The following is a 27,226-nucleotide window of genomic DNA, read 5'->3' on the forward strand; positions in this document are numbered from 1 at the left end:
GACCTGTCCATGACTTTCCTAAATCTTCTTTAATCATCCCTTCATCATAGTTTCTTGGGGCATGAAGGTGACCTGAATGTTCTAAGAGTCAGATAGCAAGAAGAAAAAGGCTGTAATGCTTGTAAGGGGAAGAGAGCACCAATAACTTATAGTTTAAAGAAAGAGTTGTATCCCATATGCAAAAATAGCATTATCTGGGATGGGTATCAATTCCCTATTAAGGGAAGGCTCAAAAAGGGGAATAGAATAAAAAACTTTTCATTTGTATGGTCATTTTTAAGTCTGTGATTCACATGGCAGATGTTGAACACATAACCAAAGAATGCTGGTATGGGCATCATGCAAAAGAAAATCATATTACTAAACTTTGGGGGTTTAGTAATGGGGGAAGAAAATGGAGGGAAAAGTTCAACATTCAGTTATGTGAAATCAGCTCCCAAATGTAAGCAAATTCTTTTTTAAAAAATGAAAAATTTGCATTTTCAGAGATTATTATTATTTGGCTTTATGTTTTATCATCTTCTATATTTTCACCTTCATTAAGTCTAAGATTAAAATTTATTACTTAAAACCATGTCTCCTATACATTATGCTTTCTCCTTACCGTTCAAAAAGCCTTGTTAAAAGGTACACTTGAAATTTAAAGAAAGGAACTAAATCCAATTTTAAGTATGAACAGGCTTGCATATAAATGTATTCACTGGCCAACAAAAGCTTTTATCCTTTTGTTTCTGAATGACCAAACCTTTAACTTGATAATAAAAATAGAATAACTTCTCAAATGTAAAAGATCAAAAACACATCACTCAACTGTATATCAACAAAGTGCTATTGTATTTTCTCTCAGGCAGTGCATTTTCAGTCAAGAATTTTATTAACCTTTACAAACACCATTTCACTCAATTCATTCATAAAAAATGATTTATGATTAAATCTGTAACAAAACCATACAATGTTGTTCATCAATAAAATCAGTTTCATCCATGGAACATAACAACAAACCACTTTAAAACAGCAGTTTTCTTTCAGTCATGTGAAGCTGTCAGACTTAAGTACTCCGTATGAAGGTTCTTTATATAGAAATCCATTTCACCTCAAGTATGTGGTAAGATTGATAGATATCTGTCTGCTCTCTGGTGGAATTAAAAAGTTTATGTTCTATCTCTTTAGGGTCAGTTCTTAAAATCCCTTTCAAACAAGTTTCACAACTGGAAAGTATTTGTGAGCAGTGAAGTCAAACTCAGGGGGAACCTGAAAGGAAAAATCACAAAGTCAATTCATCCATTCACAAACATGAATTGTATCAAATGCTTTTTGTCAGTGCACAGTTTTGATTTCTGTATCTTGTTACTACAGGGATGACACAAGAACTAGAGATGAGAAGAAATAGGTTTTGTGAGAAAAAGCTAAAGGAATTAGAAACATTATTAGGGAATACATATTGGCTAAGCTGTTTTTCATCTCAGTACTTAAACAAAAGGAAACAGACTGAAATTTGGTGAGTTTAGCAATTTAACTAACTCTGAAAACCACAAGGAGAGCTTAACAATGTCAGTGGCATTTGATTCATTTGAAAAAAAAATGAAAAGAAAAAAGGGAGAGGACAAACATGGAATGAAAAAAAGGAAGAGGAAAAAAAGGGGGGCAGAGAGGGAGAAACTAGTATATTGAGTATTACAGAGCTCCAAAAACTTCCTCAGATGTCATTCAGTTGTATTAATGTAATGTCATAGGTTAAAACTACCTAAATGGTAGAAATTTCCTATGAGGGTAAACCCTGGAATCTGAAGAATGCTATCAATAGAAAACAATGGATAACTGTTTACTTAGATATTCTTCTGCTTGGAGGCAGAAGAGTTCTTAAAAAATGTCCCTTTTGGCAATATATTTCTATGAATATTTTTTTCACAATTTGCATTCTTACATTTTTTCCTGAAATATAAAACCTTCTAAAATTTATAATTTTATTCAACTACATTTGTAACTCCCAAATATTAACGATTGATATAAATACAGTACTTTTAGGTATCTGGGCCTCAGCTAAATATGAAGTGAGTTGGTCCAGCCTTACTAAAGAAGGGTCAGAGTTAGCATTCAATCTTTTATCTTTCCTGACTTCAAATCCAGATTTCCTTCCATCATGTCACACTGCTTCCAGGTTTAGTGCCTCTCTGCTTTTGATAAGACATTCTATAAATGTTAAATTAACTCTTTTTTGGACAGATACTCTATTGGGTTTCACATTGTTGAGCAGACATTCAGTGCAACATAATGTGTAATGATTATATGAAAATATATTTTCATAGGTAAGAGATAAGGGCATTTCGGGTTTTCTGTAATGAACTTACCTTAGATTCTTTTTTGTGCCCTCCTGCCAACAACTTCATGACCACAATGTTAGGTTTGGCAACTTTTAGAATCCGACTGACCTAAGCAATAAGCAAAACAAACTGTCAGAACACAAAAGATATGGTCACTGTGTCTTACTTTTTAAGACACCAATTAAAATATTTGTAGTATGACACCATTAGTTTTTCACAGGAAAAAAAAAAAGGCAGAACATATTCTGAATATTGGTATCTAGAATTAATACCTTTTGTTCCAGAAGTACCCACTTCTTTAATTCTAATTTAAGATAAAAAAGAAATTCTGGGGCTTTTGAGCATACAAACAAACCAAGTCTCCATAAATCAATGGCTTAGCCATTATTGTCCCTCTCGATAATAAATATATTTTTTAAATATAAAGAAAAAAAGTATAAGGATATAAAAATAGACCATCAATAAAGCATGAACAACATGTTCAACTATGTAATGTTCCATTACATTTAAGATGAGACTTTTTTGTGAAGGATCCAAGCAACTGTTTTCTATTCTTTCTGATGTAAGCACTCTCAGAAAACAGAAGACTAAATAAAGTGATAGTTCATATAGACTCAATACAAAATACCAAAAGTCCAAATTTTATTTTCAACTCTGGGAAAGATGAACTTGTCAGTTCTTTATTCATCAGATTCTTTTGGTTCACTACACTCTGCCGTCTTTCAGCCTCCAAATAAGCTGAATGACTCTCTCCTCCTTGGGAAACTTCATTAGCCTTAGTGCTTCCCAGATTCACTTAAACCTAAATATCTCCTAAATCATTCCATTCCAATTCTACTGATGCTGACGTTATTCAGACTACTGCAGAGTTTCACTACTATATTCTGAGTTTTATTAGCTACACTGAGTTGGGTTTTTTCCTTTCCCCTAAGACATTTTTTTTCATTTATTTTATTTTAAAATAATTTTTTGTTGACAGAACCCATGCCAGGGTAATTTTTTACAACATTATCCCTTGCACTCTCTTCTGTTCCGATTTTTCCCTTCCCTCCCTTCCCCCTCTCCCCCAGATGGCAAGCAGTTTTATACATGTCAAATAGGTTACAGTATATCCTAGATACAATATATATGTGCAGAATTGAACAATTCTCTTGTTGCACAGGGAGAATTGGATTCAGAAGGTATAAATAACCCGGGAAGTAAAACAAAAATGCAAGCAGTTTATATTCATTTCTCAATGTCCTTTCTTTGGGTGTAGCTGCTTCTGTCCATCTTTGATCAATTGAAACTAAGTTAGATCTCTTTGTTGAAGAAATCCACTTCCATCAGAATACATCCTCATACAGTATCGTTGTTGAGGTATATAATGAAATCCTGGTTCTGCTCATTTCACTTAGCATCAGTTCATGTAAGTCTCGCCAGTCCTCTCTGTATTCATCCTGCTGGTCATTTCTTACAGAATCCCCTAAGACATCTTAAGAAATTTCTTTTTTGTTTACTAATACCGCTTCTGTACATCTTTCTTCTGCTACTGCTACTTTTTTGGTATTTGGTTTTTGTTGTGGTACAATATTCTGGAAGTAGAATATCCATGCCCAAACACTTCAATCAACATTTCTTTTACCTTCTATTTAAATATAAATCTGGCTTTCCATAAAGACACCACTACACTAGAGGTCACTCTTTCTATTTCTCGATTCATAGAGCCAGGAAGGGAAGTTGGTATATTCCTAGTCTTCCCTACCATTTCTCTATCATTTATTTATTAATAACTTGTTCCTTCTAGAACCACTTAAAACCCATAACTTCTATCTTGTTACTACTACCTACTATATTCCGCATTGACTTTCTAATGATTTTAGGACTTTGCTCATGGTCTCCACCATCCCATCGGCTTATGCTCAGGTACTTTACGTTAACAACTTCTCTAACAAACTGACCACAAAATTTGATCTCATCGGTTCTAATGAATTCCTTTACTTCAGCTCAATCAACTATACACAGTCATTAAGCATTTAGGAAGTACTTGCCATGTGTCAGCCACAGTGCTAGGGACAGAAAGAAAGGCAAAATCAGTCCCTGACCTCACAGAATTAACATTTTTACCAAGGGAGACGATACAAATAAATAAGTATATAAAATATTTAAATAGAGTGTAGGCAAAATAATCTCAGGTAGGAGGAAAGCATGGGAAGCTACAGAAATTAAGAAAGACATCCTGGTGAAAAGTGAGTTCAGTCTGACGCTTGAAGGAAACCAGGGAAGCTAAGTGGAGGTGAGGAGGAAGGACATCCCAGAAAGGGAGAACAGCGACTGCAAAAGCATGAAGAGGGGAGATAACATATTATGTGTGAGAAAGATCAAATGGGAAAGCAAAGACATTATGGAGTACATGCAGGGGAATAAAGTAGAACACTGAAAATGTACAAAAAGTCAGATTAGAAAAGCTTTAAAGTTACCAAACAGTGAACTTTAGAGGTAGTAAGGAGCCAATGGAATTTGAAGACATGGGAAGCTGACATAGAACTGTTATTTAGGAAAATCACTTTGGCAACAAGAGGATAGGCTAGAATTGGGGGGAGATTTGAGGCAAGGAGATCAATTGGGGGCTATTTCAATAGTCAAGACTAGCAGTGTCAAATGCTACTGAGCTCAAGAAATGAGGATTGAGAAAAGACCTTAAGAGTTGGCAATTAAGAAAACATTGCTAAGTTTGTAGATAAATATGATGAGGTCAGAAGAATAAACACTTTGCTATTTCTTGAAACTAAACTGGTAAAGTTTACTAAACTATAAGATTCAAGATGATGAAATTCAAAAATCTAATTAAAACCAATCCTCTCTTTTTGCTCACACAAAATTTCACTATGAGATTTTTGATACCTGAATCGATCTATATTAAGCCAAAATTTCTCCTCTACTTTGACTTTACTTACCTCTATACACAGCTTAAACTCCATAATTTGCTATTTTAATACTGTTGGCTTCTACATTTAGAATCCTTTCTTTGTCCCTTGGATTTTCTACTATTAGTAATCTATTATTACACCTTATCCTTTAGGAATATCAACCATCTAATTTCATCATTAATGTTCTTCAAATAAAAATCCCTAGAGAGTCACAGTCATAATTATTTCACCCACTGCAAATTCCATGGACCATAACTAAGCCTTGCTACTAACAGACAATTCATCTGCTCTATTCTTAATGATTTACTCCATAACAACTATTTCAAATTTTTTTGCTCAAACTCCTACCCCTCATACTTAATGCAAATGTCTTGGTATCCTATTGTACTGAAATGATGGCTTTCTCAAGAAAACCCCTTCAATATTCTGTCTCAACAAAGAAGAAAGCTTTTTTTTCAATCCTCACCTCTCTGTGTAGCATATGACACTCCTGAGTGACTATGCCCTACTGTGGGATATTCCTTCCTCCTTGATTTTAGACACACCATTCTCTTTGTACCCAGCTGTTTAATGCTTTTCTGCTTTCTTCACTGGCCTTTTATCTACTTCCAATCCCATGAGTTCCCAACTGTTCTATGCTCAGTTCTTTTATTCATTCTGCTGTTATGAGCTCTCTTTTCCATCCATTCTCCATAGTGCTGCCAGACTAATCTTTCTTATACATAGATGGAAATGTCTCATTGTTGTGTTCTTCTTCATAGATTTCTTATTGTATACTGAGTAAAATTCATTCTTTCTGCCTGATACTAGAAACCCTCCACAATACAGGATAGCCCTATTTTCTCAGATTTGTTATTTTTCCTCCAAATATTCTATACTCCACTTTGTTCCTCCAACATATTATTAATTTCTTGTTAGTGCCACTGTTTACACTACACTCAGAATGCCTTCTCTCCCACTCACACGTGTTACCTACTGGATTCTTTAACCACCTTTTATAGCCCAAATCACATGCTCTCCCAAGTTTTGTCTGAAGCTTGCTTCTGGTGACAATTTAGATGCTTGGATCTCACACAGCACTTTATTCTGTCCCTCTTTAAAATTGTATCTGTTTTTTCACTTCATCTTTTGACTATACTGTAAGATACACAAGGGTAGAAAACATACCTCATCTAAACTCGTACACCACCTAGCATTTTACAAAGTAAAAAGTATGCTGAATTAGTTCACTGTTAATCCAATAAAGATATCTGACTGAGGCAGAAGTACAAACATCATCAAAATTTAGTTGGATTTAAAAAAATATTACAGCAAGCTTTCACCATATAAACACAGGCAAATCCGTATATTATATATTAATATATGTATATAGATACAGTAAAGCAAATCTTAGTGAATTCATAATAATAAATTTTACTATACACACACACACACACACACTAAAAGCTTGCTATATATAATGTGTGAATACTGCGTAAAAGCTTACAAAAGTATCTAATTTATACACATGTATAATTTATAAATTTACACATAAATAATACTAGTATTTTAAGATAGCATGATAACTGATCATTTTTTTTAATGACATTAGTAATTTCAGGCTATGATACCCCTTGGGTCAAACTATCTGAATAAAATTTTGAACCTACAGAACTTCCTAAATCTTTTGACAAAATATGCTCTACATACTTGGGTAGAAGGCAGTTTTTTCCCTGAACCAAAGATACCTATACAAAGCCAGAAAAAATATAATTATATTTTTAAATGGTAGTACTGAAGAATGTGGGGATGGAGGGAGTGGAAATATAAAGGGGAGAAAAGAAGGAATAGAGACAAACAAGAGTAATAGTGAGTGTGTGTGTGTTTGTATGAGTGCGAAAGAAAAAGAAAAAGAGAGCAAGCATATTTTTATGCTGTCCAATTTCAATTTTAATACACCAGTTTTTATATTTAATAAATTGTGGCTAAAACAAGTAAAGAGAAAACTTTAGCATAAAAAGTTGCAGGAAGCAAGAACCTGGTTCTTAGTTTCTTACTACTTTTCTTACTGCTTTAAGTTTAGGTTGTATCTTTAACAAGGCTTATTCAAAAGCCATAATTTTAGTCAAATTGGTCTGCAAGAATGTGTTAAGAGAACAATCAAAACTTTTTAGATTCTTGACAATAACATGGCTTCATAAATGAACCAATGCTAACTGGTTTGACTGTAAAATTTATAGGATTATTTCTGTCATACAACAATGTATTACAAAAAAGTCATCCAACTTCTCTATGTATCAGTTTTACTTACAAAATGGTAATAACAATATTATGATTGTAGTGATATCTGAAAAATTCAGAAAAAAGTAATAGATATTTTATCAATAATAATCTTTAATTATTGATTTTTAAAATAATTCCAATTTTCATCAAGAACTGGGAAAGAGGGAAGGGGAGAAGCAATGTTCTGAAAAGTTGAGTTGTTTCTAATATCACCATTTCATTTGGTCTTACCTCATGGTCTGGATTTGGGATATTCTCCAGTATCATTTTTGCCTGTTGAAAGTGTTTACTAGCTGCCATATATAGGTCAGCAGACTGAGGAGGTGGACTATATTTATTAAGGTCAGACATTTCCTAAACAGAAAAAGAAAACACACTGTCTAGAATATGTACTATATGCAAAACCTTAAAATAGTCTTTTTCAAAGGCTTTTACATTTGTTGACTTTCTATTTTTATGAATCATAAATACATTACACTACCCTATTTGTTTTTCCGAATACAATTCAATTTCCTACCTTTATAAAATATAAAAAAGGCCATTATAATTTAAATTAAAAATCTTTAAATAGAGATAGTACAGCGAAGTGCTAGATCTTCAGTAAGAATATTTTGGTTCAAATTCTATCTCTAATTGCTTATTCTTTGACTTCAGGCAAGTAACTTAACTACTCTGTACCTTTTCCATCAAGTTCATGCAGTAAATCAAAGATGCGTTGCCATCTGCATTTGTGGAAGGTTTCCCACAATGGGAATACCCAACACTTTTCAAAGTAAAGGCTGTTCATGTATTCACAAATTCTTTTGTTGTTCAGTCTTTTCCAGTCATGTCCAACTCTTTATCATCCAGTTTTTGGGTTTTCTTGGCAAAGATACCAGAATGGTTTGCCATTTCCTTCACTGGCTCATTTTACAGATGAAGAAACAAATGGAGGCAAACAGGATTAAGTGACTTTCCCAGGGTCACACAGCTAGTAACTACCTGAGGACATATTTGAACTTGGAAAGATAAGTCTTCCTGAATACAGGTCCAGCATTCTACCCATTGTATTATCTAACTGTTCCCAATGAATTCTTTAAGATACTAGCTGTTCCCAGTGAATTTTTAAAGATACAATAAATAAAGTGTTGCTAAACAAAAACAAACAAATAAAGCCAAACAATTTTTAGGTTTTTCAAAATCTTGCCTCAACATTATGACAAGATTCCACATACTATTCAAAATAACTGATGGTGCTTAGACTGGACTTTATGATAATAGACCACATTGACACAGTGCTTTGAGAATTACAGTGTTTTCCTCATAGTATCTTCAAGATAAGAAGTGCAAGTAAGATCCATATTTTGCACACAAAACCCTGATGCTCAGAAAAGTGATCTGACAAGGGCCAGTGCTGGAGTTGGAAGGGGATCAGGGATCCTGTGGCTCTATCACACCAAGCTGCCAGGTATATAGAAGCAAGATTATCATTCAAATACCAAAGTTTACCTTGAATTGCAAATAGTGCACCGGGGGTGGTGTAATAACACTGTTGAATGGAGCAAATCTATGTTCATATCGAACCTGTTCACTATCCAACTCAAATTTGGGTTTTCGTACTTTACCATCCATGTCAAAAGCTATCATGGTCTAAAAGGAAAAAGAATGGTTATATCAATATCAAGTGCAATCACAACTATACACACATAGTTATACAAACAAGAAGCAATAAAACATAACTTCATATTCGCCAAACTGTCAATTACCTTATACATTCCAGCACACATGTTCTGATATGCTTGACTCATTGTGATTTCTCGACTCAATGGGCGAACTATAATATAGAAAACAATTTCTGATGTATACAAATATCTTGTCTGTTAATACAAAAACAAAGTTTATTACTCAAGGTTAAATTTCACTTTAAAAGAAGTTGTGAATAAGATGGCCAAGAATTTGGGTACTAGTCTCTATTTTCTATGCTATTCAGTATGAGAAGATTTCAGCATAAGATAATCTGGACAGAATCTTTGAATTTACTGTGATGTTTGCCTCAAGAATAACACACACACAAGGTTACTTGAGGGCAAGGATTATTTAATTTTCACCTTATAAATGCATCTGCCTAGTTTGGTATCTTGTGCAGAGTTAACTACTTCATTTCATTTTGAAATGAAAAAAAATAGCATTCTGTTATCTACCCATAATTATGTAAAGCAGTCTCATTTGGATATTAAAAACAATAACAACCAGTCAAATTCTTACACCCTCGCATACCTAAATTTTAAAGAAAAGCAAAAAAACGAAGCTTCCTAGTTCCTACCTTCATGGATCATAAGTATAGACTACTGAAAGTTCCTTAACCTTCCTAAGCAAACTCTCAAGTCCTAAGATATCCAGAACACAGTAGCACACAACTTCCTCTAACATTGTTGGTCTATCCCGTATCAAGAGAGGAAAGGAGCAGAAAAAGTCAATCTTGGTCTATCCCAACCTTTTTGGTTTAATGGAAAGGCTGAAGTTAGTGAACTTGGAACCTGGAACTGGGAGTTCTAAGCTGCAGTAGGGCTAACACTACTCTAAGCACCAATACAATGAACCCACAGGAGCAGGTAGCTACCAAACTATCCAAGAAGAAAGGAAACAGTCTAAGCAGTAAAGAGACAAAGTCAAAATTTCAATGTTGATCAGTAGCCCATGACAGGGAGGGAAGGCATAAACATCTATTAAATGCCTGTTATCTGCCACAAAGAAATCTTTTTTTTTAATGTCATTCCATAAATCTTTAATTCTTTTTATGTTTTAAAATAACCCACAGTACCTTTTTTCTTTTTCTTTGTTTTTTTACTACTACGACCTTTTTGCTGCTCTTCCATTATTCTTTCCTCTGCCATTTGTGAGCTATCAGCACGACTCAATGTTGACATCAACCAGGCATAAAGAAATTCAGATAGATACCTAAAATCAGATAATCCTTGGTTTAACTATTAAACAATTTTATAACTATAATTTCACAGATGCTATTTAGTGATAATTTACTAGGAAATATTCAAGTTATAATCTGTTAAAAAAAATTTAACTGGTTCTTATTTTAACAGTATAGACCTAAAAAAGGAGGTTTGAAGAGTAATTAGTTCGATTTCTAATTTTCATGGTAAATCTGTGCTATTGTAAGAATTTTCAGTTTCAAATTTTAGAAATTGACATTTCATATGAGGTTTATTTCAAAAATATTAATGAAATGTTTTCTATTAAGTTAACAGTTGAATCTAACTCAAAATACTTATAAGTCTAAGTGAATTTTTCATGTTAAATGTTTTATTATCTAAAATGATTCAACGGTACCTATATTATGTATAATATAAAAGAAATGAGAAATGTTTTTCACTATTTCACAATTAAAAACATCATTTTTATATTTATACTTCAGTTTACTCATCTCACTGGAATACTAAAGAAGTACAATTCTATGTACTTTTTTTTTTTTTTTTGGTATTATAAGCTAGCATCACATTATATTGTATTGAAATAGTTTAAACTCTTTGTGTATTTTGAAATTATCTAAACCTCTACAACACTAAAGCTCAATATATGTAATCATTTGAAACAGACCAGAGCATTATGTTTGTTTTTAATTCCTAAAGATATTTTATCTAAATACATTTTAAATTCCATTCAACTGCCTTCTAGGATGCATAAAATAATTTTCATCATCATTACCCAATGCAAAAGAACCACAAAATGTCTACTATAAATCCATGGCAACTCTCATGGCAAAATCATCAAAATGCAAATTCCATCTATCCTTGATGGACTAGATTATAAAATTAAATGTTATCAACTGCCACAAGATGGCAATATTGCTAGTAATTTTTCCATTTTGTTGAATATTAAGAACTCTAAATTAAGAAGTATCATCAAACTTCACTAGACCAAGAAAGTGAGTTTTAGAAGACTGAAATATTAGCTCTGCCAGCTGTTTTTCTCCAATGATTCCACTTCTATACCTGGAACTTCCCAAATAACATACTTGCTAGGCCTGCCACAGCTCTCATTATCAAGAGAAATGTATTATTTCAAAAACATCATTTCTAAGTTAATTAATTGTTAAGATATGGAACTAATCTTTTATTCTAAATAGCAGTAATTCAAATCAATGTGTAATTACTTTTTTTAGTAATTTTTTTTAAATTACTAATTCCAAAATATGAAAAATCTATTCACCAGGCTATCTGAATCTTATGGCTTAAAAAGATAAAGCAACAGTAATATAATCATAGATAACAACTTTGCATTTACATAGAACTTTAAAAGTCTTCCAAGTTCTTGTTTTACAGAACAAACCTGTTTAGTACTTAGGGCAACTGCTATCCCCTATCTTGTGAATGACAAACATGAAGATCAGAGAGGTTAAATAACTTGCCTATGGTCCCAAACCTATTAAGTGTAAACACTGAGACTTCAACAAATTGATCCATTTTTCAAGACTTATTTAAGTCTTCTATTTGGCTCCATGAAAAAGTAACTTGTAAAAATATTTTGCAATGATCTCTTCTTTCTATTTCCTTAATACACAACTTTAAACAGTGTTCCCTTACCAATATATGTAGTAGTATTCATGCATACTGTACAGTTCCAATTCAAAGCCACTTAGAAGATATTGTATCATAATTCGAAGGTTATGATAAAGGACCCAGGTACCTAAACAGGCCAAATGCTGTCTTTGAGGTTCCTGTTTCAACAACATACTGTGAAGTGCAGCATCAACTTTTTCTGCCTATGAGAATAAAATATTTTAAAACATTGTCATAAAATATAATTTTAATTAAGATAGTAAAGAAACTTAAAGAAATGAAGACAGGACAATAAATTACACAAAAATAAAGTACAATCCCATCTTCCCATAAAAATTGTATTTTCTAATGGGCTTCATATCACCAAATTCTAATTAAAGAAAACTAATTCTGTTCAATGCTTTTTGCTATTATCATCTCCATATGTTACAGAAGATAAAATGCAAAAAGAGAGTTTCAATCAACTGTGCTCACCACTAAATAATGCTTTATTTAGAAGTTTATGAAATTTAAATCTTTTAGCATAAAGTAAACTTGGTACAAATGCTAAAACCCAATTTATAAATTTCTTTTTTTTTAATGTTGAAAAAAACCCTTCATTTTAAAAATATCTATTTGCAAAGTCATTTCACTGAAAACATTAAATTAAATTTTAAAAAATCAGATTTCTTTCATAATGAAATATTTTATATTTGTTCTTTAAACACAGTCTATTCTGTGAGATGCATTAAAATAGAAATGCTGGCTCAAATCTGGAATGGTTTTTAAGAATACAATCATTTTGCTGACAATTTTATTTGTAAATTTTTTTTTCTAGTAGAAAAAAAAAAAAACTTCTTGGTTCTTACTTACCTCGTCCTGCAAGGTAGCAAATTCTTCAAGAATATGACCCAATTTATCTCTCTGACGAGCCCTGTTATGTCCATGGATCTGAATAAGACTACAGAATGGCTGAAAAATATATCACTTGTTAATCATTAATGTGAAATTAAATCCATAGAATTCACATTATAGAAATTTGACATTTACAAGATTTTTAATATTTGGAATTAGGATAAGATGTCACATTACTTCATATACCTATTATATATATATAGCATATACATGTATATATGTGTATGTATACATATATGCACATTATATATATATATACACACATGTATCAGTTACCAACAATGATAATAAAGTAGCTACTTGTGAAGCTTCTATGTGTCCTGCAATTGCCCATCAATCTATTAGAAATTTTTAAAATTGTAGCTGATATGAAGAGGTGCAAATACTAAAAAGGATAGAGTTCCTTTACTGTTTATTTAGGCCAGTCTGTGTTAAGTGCCTTATCTCACAGGCAAGAGACTTGAATATTGGTCCTTTCGATCCTACTAATCCCCCCATAGTATGCTTGAATAAATATAAACTAAAACTTAAATCATATAATTTTTAGGGGTTAGTATAAAGGAGTGGGGAAGAGAAAGAACAGTATAATATTTTCTGAAATAATCTATCACTTTATATTTTTATCTTAAAAATCTTTCATAGAAATTATGTGATTTACACAATCCTGTAATATGGGTAAATACAATTATGATTACTCTCATTTTGGCAATATAAGCCAAGTGATTTGCCTAGCGGTCACACAGTGAGAATGAATAGCAAGGATGGGATCCATTTCTTGACTTTTGTTGTTTTGTGAATTATATCATTTAGACCAGAGGTGGGCTATGTTTTTCTGCCTAGGCTAATTGGATATTTATAACAATCATTTGTGGACACTCAAAATTATCAATGTGTAGAAGTCAAATAGTGAGAGATTGTTGTACCTAGCTTTTAGCTCATCACCACCTGTGGTTGCCTTAGCAAAGGATTTCTCAGACCTTATATGGCTTGTGTGCCAGATATTTCCCACCAGATTTAAGCCATTTTACATCATATAGCACAATAAATTCCAAATGTATTATGTGACAAATAGAAATGGTCACAATATTAAAAACAAAACAAAAACTGAGGAGAATGGAAAGAGGTATTTCAAAGAAGTTAGGGGAGAACTCCTATCTGAATAAAATAAAAGTTTGACAATCAGAATATACAGGGGATTAACAAACATATAAAGAATCATTCTATAATATAGAATTAAGTAAAAAAATACAGTTTTCAGGAGAATAAAATGAAAATGATCACTAAGCTTACACAAAAAAGTACTCAATCATTCCAAGTTTAAAACTCTAGATTTCATTTCACACTCATAAAATCAGCAAAGATGACTAAAAATACAAACATTCAGTGAAGCAATTATAGGAAGACAGAGCATTAAGGAACTTTTGCTGAAACTATGAATTGATACAATGTGCATAATCTTTGATCCAAAGATCTACTGAAAACTCCAATGAGGTTAATGGCAAAAAATAAAATAAAATAAAATAAAAATCAATGACAGGAAAAACATGTTATATATTGTGAAATATTCACATCCGTACCCTGTGGTATCACAAAAAACGGAAACAAAGTAGATCCAACTGACTGAAAAACAATTGATCAAATTGTGGCATGGGAACACAGAATAACAGAATGCTATAATAAACAACAAATATAAAGTATTCAGAAAACTTGTACAAATTCATACAGAACAGAGTAAGCAGGAATAAAACAATCATATTACACAATAAGCCCAATAAAGTGAAAGAAAACAAAGACAACTCAGATAAAATGCAAGGTCTTGAGGATTGAGGAAACATACCTACTTTCTCCTTCTACTGGAGAGTACTATTATGAAATAGTAGAGGTATTTTTTAAAAAAGCATTACAAACAAAAAACCTGCTTGTATGATTAGGAATAAAAAGGAACAAAATTATACGAATATGTATTTGCATAATATAGTAACCTTAATAAGACCAAAGAGCCACCTAGTAAAGTGCTTCATTATTTTAAATCATACAAATTATTAAGCACAATAAGTAACACCAGCTCCAGGAGGCTGCTCAAAATTTTTTATCTCCTTAAGCATCTACTAGGAGGCACTTACACAGGAGGCACTTAAACTTAAGTGTCTATTTAATGTGTCAATTCAAAGTACTTTAAAAAATACTTGAAGATGGCTCCCAAAGAATTCATACTTGAGTAATAACCTACTGAACATCTTAATTTCAATCTTTCCCCCCCAAAAAAAAATCTTACTTGTACTATTAATTAGCTCAGCAAAACCATTTATTTGGAGGTAATATGGCAGTAATTGGGAAGCAGCAGGTATAAATTTAACAGAAATCCCACATTAGTGGTACCAAAATTTTTTTGAAATAAAAATAATTTATTATTTTTCAAGTTACTCCTACATTGTAGCTTGGCTTTAGAATATTACAAGCAACATTAAAAAGTGATCTTTCTGCTTTGGAATGAGGTATCCTCATAAAGGAATTTAGAGGTTGATAGAGGAATATGGCAAATGTAAGGTTTCAGTTTGGGGGAGATATTTAATTTCAAGTAAAAAAAAATATGTTCTTAACATGCTTTAAAAAGAAATAGGAATGATTAATGGCATACTTATACCCTTATTTTTACAAGGAAAAATATGGTTATTTTAGACAGAATATCTACTGAAGCTTATCAAGTAAGAAGTGAGAGAAATCTATTCACTACTGGTGAAGCTGGATGACAAACCAGTTTGGGCAGCACACACTACAAAATTCTAATATTGAAAGATTATATATATATATATGTGTGTGTGTGTGTGTGTACACACACACACACACACACACACACACACACACACACACACACACACACACTACATTGTATTTTACCAACATTATAGTGACCTGTTAGTCTATGCTGTCTATACTAAGTGAATTCTTACCCGAACACAGTGAGTAACAAAGGAGTCAATACAGTCCTTAGCCTGGTGATTATTATACAGACAGCACCTGTAAGACATTGTCAGGAAATAAAATTAAACTGTATTTGGCTTGGGACAAGAATCAGCAATTTCTTTAAATCTAAGTACCATCAACTGGACTATATGCCTGTGATTATCTCTGGCAAACCTAAAACAAAAGTAGAGGAAAAAGGAAAAAAAGTACAAGAAAAGAAAATAGCAGGAATAGTAAAATATCAACAAATGTCACCTTACATACTGTTATGGAGCATCAGGCCAAAAAAATTATCTTATCATAGGAGCCCTGATGAGAAAAACTTGAGATTTATGATAACTTGAAATTCCATCAATTTGATGTCCACTTATAGTAAGGACTCCCTAATCTCCTTAATATATGTATTCTCTCTCCAAAACCTCAGATCACAACCCACATGTTTTCTTATCCTGTGAACATCATATCCAAGGGCTCCAATAAATTCTTATGGGAGTTCACTCAATTGGTTTTGGGGTCGTCTTCTCGGTTTCAATATTATACAAATTCTAGTTTAACACACATTATATTTTGTTATCTGATCAATTTTCTTTCTGGTCATATCTTTTTATTTTACTTATTGCATACTATGTGTTATTGATGATATGTTTACAGTCTGCCTGCCATATGTCTCTACCAATGTCTTTTGAGTAACTCACAATTTTGATTCTTCAGAGATTTTTTATTCCATGGACCACAGTCACCTTAAATCAAATTTTGTTTATAAAAGATGATTCTTTTGTCATAAGGGCAAGGTTTGGGGTTATCAAAACCTCCTATACAATTACACAAATGTAATTGAGCCCAATAGATTTAAATTCAATTCGGGGTCTACATTCTTATACAATTGCACCACCAGAGACATATGTAAACATATATACATACATACATATATATGTATGTATGTATATGTATATGTATATATACACACAACACAAGGATATGGATAGTTATAAGTAGATAGTCCAACTATATAAACCATGCAACTATATGGATAGTCTGGACCACAGATATTTTTTATCCATTTAGTTTTTCCTCAATAGACTGTTACATCAAACTCTTGAGTATTTTAAATCTCATTCAGGAGACTTTCCAATTGTGTATGGCCACACAATCAACATGTCATGCATAAAGAGGAACAATTGGAGAATCTCATCATTAAAAAGGAAACCCTAATGCTTTGTAACTGACAAATAGATCTGGCAAGCATATACCTACCTGTTTAACATTTTATTAACAATCAGCAGATCAATGAACTAAGTTCTCTCTCATTTCTATCAAGACATCTTAGTATCTAACTGGATAACTTTAATATATGCCTACAGAATAACTCTGAAGGATCTATTTTATTCTGATGACGCAAATGTTTTTCAAAAAAACAAACAACCCTTCTCCCACCCCATAATCAATAAGCACTCAGGTCTTATATTCTATACATCTTTTCATCAACTTTATAATTGTAAAAATGTAGTTGTTCATAGCATTCTCATTCTTTCTGTTGTTGTTTGTTTGCATTTTGTTTTCTTTCCCATTTTTTTTCCTTCTTGAGCCAATTTTTCTTGTGCAGCCAAGATAACGGTATAAATATGTATACATATATTGAATTTAACATATATTTTAACATATTTAACATGTATTGGACTACCTGCCATCTAGGGGAGGGGGTGAGGGGATAATTTGGAATAGAAGGCTTTGCAAGAGTGAATGTTGAAAAATTACCCATGCATATGTTTTGTAAATAAAAAGCTTTAATTTAAAAAAAATCAAACAAGGAAGAATAAATGTATTGCCACATGTAAGAAAAAAAAAAAAGTTAAGATATTATCTCTAGATGTCGTTGACCCTGTTCAAGAAAGAAGAATAACAATAAGCAATGAGTAGGTTTCCTTGAAATATCTTTGGTTTAGGAGAGCTGACAATGTTCATCCTTTTATTCATTACTTGCTAGAATAATTAATAAAGTGATTAATTACCCAGAAAATAGTATAGTTGTTAAAGATATTGGAAAAAAAATTCTTTCTACCATAAACAGTTATAAGTAGAGTGCTGAATTGGTTCAACTTTTCTGTAAATCAATTAGGAATTATGTATGAAGTTGCTAAAAGTAATCATACTCTTTGATCCCCAAGACACATTACAGAAAGGCTTCATATTTTGAAGTCAAAATACTCATAGTATCATTTTTTGTGGTAGCAAAGAAATGGAAACAGAGTAGGTACCCATCCTGGAGAATGACTGAATATGCTGTGGTATGTGAATATAATTTAAAAATTACAGCATCATTATCAACAAATATGAAGAATAACAAAAACACAGGAATACAGGTATAAGCTGATGTAGAATGAAGCACACAGACTAGGAAAACAACATGCATAACTACAATAGTGTTTACACAATAAAATGAGGCCAGTCACTATTTATAATGATCAGATTTTGATTTTAGAGAAGAGGTAAAAAAATGCCCCATCGTCCTTTTTTGGGGGTGGGGAAAAGAATACAGATATAGATTGCATCAGATTCTGTTTCTGTGCCAACTAGGGCTGAGATGCCATAGTTGTGGCAATTGGGTTTTATTTAACTGTTTTTCTGCTACAAGACAAGGCTCACAAAGTGAGGAATTCGGGGAGAGTGGTTTGAAGCTGGAAATTATATTAAAACAAAAGGTGCTCTCAGTATGTGTAGATTGCTCTCAAAATTTTATAGATAGGCTAGTAGGTACATGAGTATAAGTATGGGGAAAACTGCCTTTTCTTCACAGGATTATTGTCTATGTTTTCCAATTCTTTGTGCCCCACTGTATTCATCTTCAGAACTTTTCCCTTAATATCCTTAAAATTGTGTCACCTCTACTGCTGATCTTCTTTCTCTATACTTACTTGGCTTGGTCCAGTGGTAGTTTCTATCTTGGTTTTCTTTAGTGTCATTTCTACTTCTAACATAGGATATTGAAAAATTAATGCTAGAGTTCAAATATGATAAATCCACTGCCAATAATGAGGGGGGGGAAGTTGATTATAAAATCCTGTCAATTTTTTCCTTTTTCTGTTCACTATCTTCTTTACAATTTAGTGTAAAATATTCTGGGTAAAACAGTTAATTGGATCTGAATCTAAGAATTCTACATTCTTCCTCCCAGTGCTTCTCATTGATATAACTATTCATACTTTTCCACCATACTCCACCACAAGACCTCTCATTATGCTTGCTTACCATACATCTGTATTTGGAAAAGAATTTGTTGGCTAAGATGTTACCTAAATAATTTTTGGCTTGTGGCTCTAAATTTTACATGAAGTACACTACCACAGGAAATGGTAACAGTATATGTTGATAAGTTTCCTTATTCATTCCCCATTTTCTTATGTTTAGCATCAATATCCTCTTTAAATGGCTCAGGTAGTGTAGTGTATCTTCTTATCATCTTTATCTTTTCTTCTACTTTGTGCTTTCATATTGTTCCAACAATTTAATAGTCTGGCTATGAGAAAGGGGATGATCTGGGAACATCTCCTCATATCAGTAATGAGTTAAGATAGAATTAATAAAATTCTTTGTGATGTTATTCAGACATATCCAGTTCCTTCTAACTCTCTTCTTGAAGAAAATATTTATGATCTATAAGTATGACAACTTCTATAAACATTAATTTAAATGCCATGGTTCTTGAAAGATCCTTTTCCAGTGACTAAAAATCTAACTTATTATTTTAATTCAACTATCATTTCAATATTGTTATATACTTATTATAGATGAAATCAGAATATAGGAAGATTAGACTAAATGGAAGGTTGGTTCAGTTTTTTAGAAAGGTAGATAACAAAATTGGCTGAGATGACTTTATTATGGATCCGAAGGCAACAAGAATTCATTTCACAGGACACTTGGATCATCTTACTTTGTGGTGCTAGGGATGAGCATTAAATAAAACATGCCACAATGAAGATAATCATGCACCATTTATTTGTCAATATTTATCATGGAGGATACCAAAGTAGGGAATTCTACAAAATGCTAAGACCTTACAGATTAAAACCAATTTTTGTTTTTTGTATTCAATGACATTACTAAGAGTAAAGACGCTATCAGTGACTTATACATTTATACATACTATTATTATTTCTTCCCTTATAATTTAGCAAGAAATTTTGGAGCACAAAACACATTGGGGTATAAAAAAGGTTCGATGAGTTGCTGCAGTGAGGGCATTTAGGGCAGTACAAAAACACTGAATACCTAAAGAGAGAACTATGATGTCAGAACAAGGTACAAAAATGGAAGAAGTCTAATGAAAGGGGATGGGGGAATTCCATTCTTTCTCTTCCTCTCTCCTGTACTAATTGGCTCCCAGGACTAGGGATCAGGTTAATAATATTTTTGGGACTTGTAGGTTGGATCCATGAAACTACCATTTAGATGACCAACATTCTATAAGAGAAAACTCCAAAACTGCTACCCAATCTGCTCATCTTGAGAATTATAACTCAATCATAATTTGCACAATATATGCATCATATTTACAAATATATTTCATTATTATAATGGCGTTTCTACTTTTATTTTAAACTCAGTACAAATTTGACCTCTTAGAACTGGGACAAAGGAGATCAAATTAAAAAGAATAGAGTCCCATGCCTAAGTCTTTTAAGTTTTATCAAACTTGCCTGATCAAAGTGGTCACTTTGATTGATAAAGAATTTTCTTTTTCTAGGTAACAACAAATTTTCTCTTTTCTCTGTACTTTATCACAAGTCTAATATGGAAAATATAATCTTTATCTGCCTGATAAAGACAGATGATTATCAAATGATTGAGCCATTTGCTTTAAGTAAACACTTCATAGTAAAATTTCTTAAGATACTTACTTAGGAGAAAGCACCGGAGGACTGACAAATGACCGAAGTGCATCTTTCACCATGTCTTGCATGAGATGGGTCCCAAAGACCTTTTTATTATCCACTAGAAAAGTAGTCTTAAAGGAAATGTTAATTTATTAGAAATTTTCCCACAATTATCACTACTACACACAGCTGCCATTATTGTGAAATGAAAGACTGTTTAGACTGCTATAAAGAAAGATACCAGGAGAATGAAGAACTGTGACTAAAGTGTCTAACTACACAAAAACAGTATGTTATTGATTCACTGATAAAAGTTGCAAATTATTTTCAAACTGGGTCATAATATGGTATAGGAAGAATAAGAAAATGGTGCTCCTTGCTCTCAAAGTAAAGTTAACTAAAATATAAGAAATAAAAAAGCACATAATAATTTCACTGAAAAGTCAGAACTAGACTATAAAGCTAGTAAAACTAAGTTGAACAGTGAGGTAATCTAAATATGTTTAAATTAAATCTAGTAATAACAATATCATATTGAAAGTAGTATTACATATGTAACAGAGGGTTTTATTTGTAAGGATTTTTTCTGTTCTTGTACACAGAAATATTCAGATTTGTTAAGTACACAGTAAAATAGGAACCCAACAGTACTTCAAAGTAACTTTCTTAAGCATGCCAAAAAATAAATTCTTAACTACCAACAATATTTTGCATAGCATTTTAAAATATTTAGCACACAGTATTGATTTACTGATACTTACATTAAAAAAATCAATTTTTCAAGTAAAAGTACAGTTTTACAATAACTGAATTTTCTTTAAACATCTACTTTGCTTATTTTTAAAAACACATAACAATAATTCAGTGGATAGGGAGATAATTCAAAACTAACTAACTTACTTGAAGCAGTGATCTTGAAAGAACACAGGGTGATTGCTCACTAAATTCACAGAAAAAATCCTAATACATGTTCAGGGAAAAAATTATATTATTAATAAAAATTCAAAAGATCACACAATTCACATAAAAATTAATGACATGGATGTAGCTAACACTTTTTCATGGCTACAACAAACGTTTCAAGATGACAATCTGTCCATTTTGCAAGAACTACCAAATTTTATTTATAAGCACAATGGACAATTTTAAGTCTTTTCCCTTATAAAATTAGCCAAGCTTGATACAATCCAATAGATTCCAAAAGTTATTTTTAATTTTTACCAAGTATAAACATTGATATGTCAATATTGACAAATGCTTGCTTATTTCAGAGCAAAACAAAGAACTGGAAATGGTTCTTCTAAGTTTTTATCACTGAAGTTGCTAACTACTGTAAAGACTTGAAAAATATTTACATTTTTGTAAAATTATTCTAAGAATATAACATTTCAAAAAGAACAACAATACACTTCAGCTTTATGAGGTCCAGAAAAATATGTTTTTGTTGATAATTTAGTAAGGGTGGATAATTAAGCATATCATCCTTGCAGAAAGAAAGAGGATGGAACTCAAATATAAAAGTTCTAATTTTTTCTCTTACTAAAAAAAGATAACCAAGGGACAAATGACTACTATCAAGCCTCATTCCTTCAGTGATTCTTGGTATCTCAGTTTTTAATGTAAAAAAAAAAATCTGCTTGGGCCTACTTCTACTTGTGTTTAATTTCCTTTTCCCTCCTTTTTTATTCAATTTCTCAAACCTCTTGTTTACCTCTGCATGCTACCTTTACTTAATATATATAAGAAGTCTTCTATAACCTGACTTCTGCTCCCATTTCTGTAATTAAATAGTTCTAAGGTGACCACTAACTTCCTTCTTGGGAAAGCACTTTTTTTTTTAGTTCTCAACCATCCCTAAAAGCTCAGAGTTCCATTATCAAAAATTCATATGAACTAAAGTGAAGTTCTTTTTCCACACCAGAAATTTCTCTACTTACCAGGATACAGTGTAAATTTGTTAGATTGACAACTTCACAGACAGTTTTTATTCTATCTATAAGTTTTGCAAAATAGTTGACCATTTCTTCCCTTTTGATTATTTTTGCATATCGAGGGAAGGTAGGAGGAAGCAATCTCTGGTTAACAAGAGGCTCAAAACCCATCATAATAGGATGATCTAAAAGAAAAAAAAAGATTTTTTTCCTTCATCTTTCCTTTTAATTTTAACCTCTGCATTAAATAAATTTAAATATATTAAGTGAACCTCTGTAAAGCAGAGCAAGATGCCAGCTTGAAAGTTTCCCAAACAAATCTAGATGTATTTTTTCCATATGTTTTGCAATTTTCTGTTCCTGAACTTGCAATAATAAATAAAACTGTTATTTAGGAAATTCAGTACTACAATAGGATTCCTATTACCTTTAAGCAGTGTTACAGTCTGTATAATACATCAAGTACTTTAATTTGATTATATGTATGTATGTGAATATATATATGTGGTGCTCTTGGAATTCATGTAATTTCAACTAAAGACAACTTATGTTAAGAAGACAGAATAAGGAAGAACTAGTCTAATCCATTCTATAAAAATACTTTTTAGGCTGATAGATACAAATCACCTGCCTAAATCCCACCTCTCAAATTTAAAAGTGAAGTAAGTTGTCCTTGAAATAAGCTAAATAATCAAGCATTTTGTTTTTAAAGAATTTCTCTGCTGTACTACATGCAGAGACAGGATTCAAACTAGGTCTTCTATTTCCAAGTATACTGCTGCTCTTTACATTACATATAACACTGCATCTAATGACTATGTTTACTATGACAAATACTTAGTGTCTCTCTTTATTTTACATAGTTTTAGAATATTTGAGAGTATACTATCAAGTAGGTCTTCCCTCCCATATTATCTTGACATTTATTATAGATAGGTCAAAGGACAGATACCTAACTTTTCTTAATCAGCCTCTACTTTCACTCTCTCATCTCTCTAATACAGCTTTCACATAGCTGCCAAATTAATATTCTTTAGCCTGAGGTGTAACCCAACCACTGTCCTGCTTAGAAATTGTCATTCACTCTTTAGAATCTTTAAAATACAAAATTCTCAGCCTGACATTTAAAACCTTCCTCAATATAGCTACCACTTACTTTTCCAGAATTTTTATTCTCTTTTGTGCATTCTATTTACCAACCAAATTAATTTGCTGGTCTCCAAAGTCACTATTCCATTTCCCATCTCTGTGACTCTTCACCCTCTCTGGTTACCTTCAAGATACAGCTCAGTTTTCTCATAACTACTGGAATTTTCTCCTTCCTCAAATTATGAAATTAGCTCATACTTATTGATCAGTATAAATGTTTTACCTCCTCTCTAAATTGTAAATCAAGAGCAGGAAATGTTTCAATTTTGTCTTTGTACCCCTGGTTTCTATCACAATGCCTTGCCTATATGTAAAAGTGCTGTTCAGTAGTTTTTTGTCATGTCCAACTCTTTGTGATCCCTTTTGGGGATTTTACTGGAGGAGGCACTGGAGTGGTTTGCCATTTCCTTCCCAGCTCATTTGATAGATGAGGAAATTGAGGCAAATAGAGTAAAATGACAGGCCCAGGGACACAAAGCTAGTAAGTATCTGAGGCCACATTTGAACTGAAGGCCTCCAGGTCTGGAACCCTATTTACAGCACCACATACCTGCCTCATATATAAAACAGACAATTTTAAACTGTTTGTTGAACTGAACTGCATCTTTGAACATAAGTATAAACATTTTCATTTCCTAAGCATTATCAAATATACATCTGAAATGATTAACCATAATTACTTTTTAAAAATCTTATTTATCTTAACACCACACTTCTAACTTTGAAATATAAGCAGTAGATTAAATAATAAACACAAACTCGAAGAAAACTAAAATATCATGGTAAGTAAATATTAATGAGAAATGATTACTATGAACATGTTTGTATAACATGTTTTTCTTGCTTAACAACAATCTAATTTAACATCCATTTTTAAACCAATTCCTTAAAAGTATATAAAATCCTCTGTCCTGCTTAACTTACCAAAAACAAATTATATACTAATCAAATAAATCTCATTTCTTGTATTTAGTTTTTCATCTTAGTTCAGCTGAAAGATGTTTATACATTATTACTCAGTAACAACTAAATTATATGTACATGACCAGCAATAGCCAAACAGGAAAAGAAAGAATCAAAGTTTTTAATTGTAAAATTTCTAGTAAAAAAAAATTAATTATCTTCTTAAATTTTCAGTTCTTTGATAGTCACTTAGTCTCAAAGTCTTTAATTTTTTACCTAAAACCAAATCTTTCTGGTCATTTTTCAGACAGATAGTTTGCTCAAATTACACACCTGGAAAAAAAAATCTTGTTTTCTAAATCTTAATTAAGAATTGTGTCAAGTTGACGTAAGTACAAAGTTTAAACATCTGTTGAAAACATCCTAAGTCCCTAGACTTAATGTAATAAAAGTGCAAACATATAAACATGACACACACATACACACATGTATGTGCACATACAGATATACAATATATGCACATATATAAGTTTGGTACAAGATTACTACCAAACTGGAAAAGGAAATGAAAACTAGAATGTAGAAAAGAGATAAAGAAGAAATTATTTATATCCTATTAGGTTCCAAAAAGGATTTAAAGAAACACACACACACACACACACACACACACACACACACACACACACACATACACACACATGAAATATGACACTTGAGAGTTTAATTCAAGAAAATTTAAATAAATTGTATTCAGAGGGTATAAGATCTTCAAGTCAGTTGAGAATATATATATTTTATTACTGGTTATCGAAGTAACCTTGAAGGTTTTTAATTATGCAGTCACAATCAAAATAAAACACATGGAGATTTTTTTAAAAACTTAGCAAACTTGAAGCCAGAAAGACTAGAAGTTTTGTTAGAAGTATACTTTTAATTTTGTGTTTGTGTGTGTGTGTGTTAAACTCCTTTAATCTATGTTTACACTGAAAATCTACATCACTTAACTTTTTGCTCCCCATTCCAATTAAATTATAAGCACCTCTGATGCAGGGAATATCTGCTACAGTTTTCCCTCCTCACTAAATTACTTTGAATAGACACTACATATTTAAAACAGACATTCAGTAAATACTAATCAAGCTTAGAATAAAGTTACAAATAATCCAAAAGTGAAATTATCAGAGGCCAGTTAAAGTATAAAGAAATAAAAATAGGGAAAAGGGACACTGCTGCCAAGAACAAAATACCAAAATATATGAATCTGATAAACCACCACACAATGATGCTTCTCCATTGGAACAGAAACATGGTGATTGTTGATTTAAGAGTATAACAGGTTTTTTTTTTTTTAATCCTAATTATGCTACAAATTAGAAATATGTACTTGGCCAACTCATTCAGCAACTCTGACCCTCTGAATTTTCTCACCAGTGAAATGAAAAATTTTTTGATAGTCTTACTTGCTGTTTATTAAAAATTAAGTTAACAGCCTAAAAGCTGCAGAATAAAAATAAAAACATGGTTAAGAACAAAAATTCAAAGTTGAATTTCAAAGTTATAAATAATTAGCTCTTTTAAAAAATTGGCTCATTCCTTTCCTTTGCCTTTTTGTTTCTTTTCTTTTTTGGAACCCTCTTAAATTTTTCCTTTTTTTTTTTCTTCCTGATAAGACTTTTGACATTTCTGTCATGAAGCCAATCATGTCATTCAACTCCCCACTCAAGTTGTTTGATACTTGCATTGTATTTATTAGCTCTGGCATTCATCCCAACATCATCAAACTTGCAACCAACATTTCAGCTGGCCAAACACTTCACCTAAAAAAAAAAAACCTGGAATCACTGAAGAACTGCTTCTTTTTCTGTCTTAGTCCTCAAATTGATCCAGCAAAGTCAATATCATCTGCTCTTTTCCATGTTTTTTTAAAATGCTGACTTTGCTGCTGACTTTGTCATTTAGATTTCCTTCATTTTCTTCAACCAGCCCATTCATGAATGTACCTTCATCAATCTCCTGAAATTCTTCATTCATATGAACACCAAGGAAATCTAGATCCCTTCTTCATCCAAATCACTGAGTTCATCATCAAATATGATTAAATCTAAAATGCCCTGTTGGATATTTAAAGCCCCTACTCAATAAATTCTATCATCTCCAGAATCGAAATCAAAATTCTACTTGGCATTTAAAGTCCTTCACAATCTAACCTCCTTCCATTGTCTTCCCCTCCCAACCTTTCCAGTCATCTAATCTTACACTCTCCCACATATTCTGCAATCCAATGACAGTGGCCTCTTTGCTGTTACTTGCAAAGAAATCTCATTTTCCAACTCTCAGCATTTTCACTGACAGTTTCGGGCCTGAAATTCATCTCTGCCTCCTTAGCCTTCCTTCAAATTCAAGTTCAAGATAAAGCCCCACCTTCTACAAAGTCTTTTCCTGATAATTTTTAATTCTAGTTCCTTA

General features: G+C 32.0%; 1 protein-coding gene across 4 annotated transcripts in view; it reads right to left on the reverse strand.

The window, feature by feature from the left end:
* Positions 1 to 815: 815 nt before the first annotated feature.
* Positions 816 to 27,226, reverse strand: part of NAA35 (N-alpha-acetyltransferase 35, NatC auxiliary subunit) — a 62,649-nt gene continuing 36,238 nt past the window's right edge. For all 4 annotated transcript variants that reach the window (XM_051966067.1, XM_051966056.1, XM_051966072.1 and 1 more), the window contains 12 exons: positions 22,715 to 22,893; positions 21,678 to 21,737; positions 20,802 to 20,908; positions 15,891 to 15,957; positions 12,898 to 12,996; positions 12,070 to 12,248; positions 10,293 to 10,429; positions 9,238 to 9,305; positions 8,981 to 9,121; positions 7,724 to 7,846; positions 2,349 to 2,429; positions 816 to 1,251 (listed from right to left, as the gene is read on the reverse strand). In XM_051966067.1, coding sequence (XP_051822027.1) covers positions 1,192 to 1,251; positions 2,349 to 2,429; positions 7,724 to 7,846; positions 8,981 to 9,121; positions 9,238 to 9,305; positions 10,293 to 10,429; positions 12,070 to 12,248; positions 12,898 to 12,996; positions 15,891 to 15,957; positions 20,802 to 20,908; positions 21,678 to 21,737; positions 22,715 to 22,893 — 1,301 coding nt within the window. In that variant the 3' untranslated portion in view covers positions 816 to 1,191. The remainder of the gene's footprint in view (positions 1,252 to 2,348; positions 2,430 to 7,723; positions 7,847 to 8,980; positions 9,122 to 9,237; positions 9,306 to 10,292; positions 10,430 to 12,069; positions 12,249 to 12,897; positions 12,997 to 15,890; positions 15,958 to 20,801; positions 20,909 to 21,677; positions 21,738 to 22,714; positions 22,894 to 27,226) is intronic.

This window comes from Antechinus flavipes, chromosome 1 (genome assembly GCF_016432865.1).
Source record: "Antechinus flavipes isolate AdamAnt ecotype Samford, QLD, Australia chromosome 1, AdamAnt_v2, whole genome shotgun sequence".
Classification (NCBI taxonomy): Eukaryota; Metazoa; Chordata; class Mammalia; order Dasyuromorphia; family Dasyuridae; genus Antechinus; species Antechinus flavipes.